The sequence below is a fragment of the Microtus ochrogaster genome, unplaced genomic scaffold, assembly GCF_000317375.1.
Source record: "Microtus ochrogaster isolate Prairie Vole_2 unplaced genomic scaffold, MicOch1.0 UNK11, whole genome shotgun sequence".
Taxonomy (NCBI): domain Eukaryota; kingdom Metazoa; phylum Chordata; class Mammalia; order Rodentia; family Cricetidae; genus Microtus; species Microtus ochrogaster.
This window is the reverse complement of record NW_004949109.1, coordinates 3687211-3689137: the sequence shown is the minus strand read 5'-3', so window position 1 is coordinate 3689137 and position 1927 is coordinate 3687211. Positions and strand designations below refer to the sequence as shown.

Here is a 1927-nt window from a genome sequence, read left to right as displayed (position 1 = left end):
TTACCCCTGAGTCTTCCTCTGTTCCCTTCATACCTTCTACCTCGGTTTACCCCTGAGTCTTCCTCTGTTCCCTTCATACCTTCTACCTCGGTTTTATGTCGCTCCTTCTCCCACTTTCTGATCCAGTATCCCTTAGTCATTTGGAGAAATGACTGGATAAGATAGAAAGCTCATCACGTTTCTCACCGAATGAAAGCCTGTCACTGGCTCTTCTGCCTTGGGAGTAAGTTTGAGAGCAGAGCTAGGGTAGAGCGCAGTGGTAGACACGTACCGTGTGTGCATTCAGACCAAGTTTCAATCTTTAGTGTTGCAGAAAACCAACCAAAAAGATCGGCATGAGCCACAGAACATGGTTGGATGTTTCTGATGATTCCCAAGGTGCTGAGTTGGCTCCTTCCTCTTATCTTCAACCTTCTCTGGCACACTCTTTGGACTTTGGATAGTTTGACTTGTTCAGTACTCTAGAACATTGGTTTTCACACTCTCCAGAGTAGGTGACCCCTTCCTAGTCTCCAGCATTCCCTCTGCCCACCTATCTTAGCGCTCATCACAGAGCAGTGAAATTGAATTTACTGCTGTGACTTTTCTTCCTTTTTAGTCCACCAGGGGCCTGTGGTCAGATTGTCATTTTACCCTCCGTACCCCTCACAATGGCTGCACACGTCTAGTTTATGTCTCTGAAGAACTGTGGAAGGAAAAAGTTTTACCACATGGAAAATGCTTTGATCATGCCCAAACATTCACTATGTAATTGTTGGCTAGTAAATATGACATTGTTTTTTTCTAAACAGTAAAGTTGGGGTAAGAGTTGAAGTTGGGGAAAAGAGAGAGAAAGATACACATACAAGCAAAGTGTCAATATTTTTAATTGGGATAGCTAAGGGAATAAGGACTGGTTGCTTATTTTTTTTCTTTTATTAAAATGTGGTATCTGTACTAGATACAAATTACTATTTTTATTTATACAAAATTATGGGGGAGATTAATATCTAATATGAAAAGAGAATGTAATGTTCTTTAACAAAACCTGTAATTTAAAAAAAATTTAAAAATCTATGTGTATAGTAGATAGAAACTTGCAAAGGAGAGAACAGTTTAGTTTTTAATTATTTATTTATTTTATTGGTGTTTTGCTCGCATGTATATCTGTGTGAAGGTGTCAGATTCCCTGGAACTGGAGTTACAGACAGTTGTGAACTGCCACATGGGTGCTGAGAATTGAATCCGTGTTCCCTGGTAGAGCAGCCAGTTTCTTCTGACAGCTAACTTTCTTCTGTATAATTTCATATATTGAAGTCCATGTTTGCATAGTAAAAATTCCACTAAAACTATAATTATGCAAGAAAATAGGAAATAACAACCTTTTCACTCATCTTTTTTCTTTAGGAAAGAGTTGTTTCTTTTTTGAAAAGTTCTTACTTGCTATCTCATTTCATTATATGTTTATTTTTTGACAAGAAGTCCTTAATTTCTGTTCTTTTTTTTTTTCCAATTCTTTTTAGAGCTGGTGGTTCCAGAATTCTGCTCAAAATGACATTGGGAAGAGAGGCATCTCCTTTTCAGGCTGCATCTTCCTACACAGCAGCTGGCAGGAACGTTCTAAGATGGGACCTTTCTCCAGAGCAGATCAAGACAAGGACAGATGATCTCATCACACAGACCAAGCAGGTGTACGATGCGGTGGGGGCAATCGACCTGAAAGAAGTAACCTACGACAACTGTTTGCAGGTGCTGGCCGATGTAGAGGTGAAGTACATAGGTGGGTGGAGACACAAGCACACGGTGCTTCCTTGTGTGTAGTAATATGAGCGGCAGGGCTGCGTCCCCAGCACCCCGGGCTGCCTGGCTAGCTTATGCCCTGAAATAACAACACACAAACTGTATTCATTTAAACACTGCTTGGCTCTTTAGCTCTAGCCCTTTTCTC

At 40.5% G+C, this 1927-nt stretch overlaps 1 protein-coding gene across 1 annotated transcript in view; it reads left to right on the top strand.

Moving 5' to 3' along the window:
• Window positions 1–1927, top strand: part of Nln (neurolysin) — a 98237-nt gene that overhangs the window by 33105 nt on the left and 63205 nt on the right. Inside the window, exon 2 of the mRNA XM_026788979.1 lies at window positions 1503–1759. Coding sequence (XP_026644780.1) covers window positions 1503–1759 — 257 coding nt within the window. The remainder of the gene's footprint in view (window positions 1–1502; window positions 1760–1927) is intronic.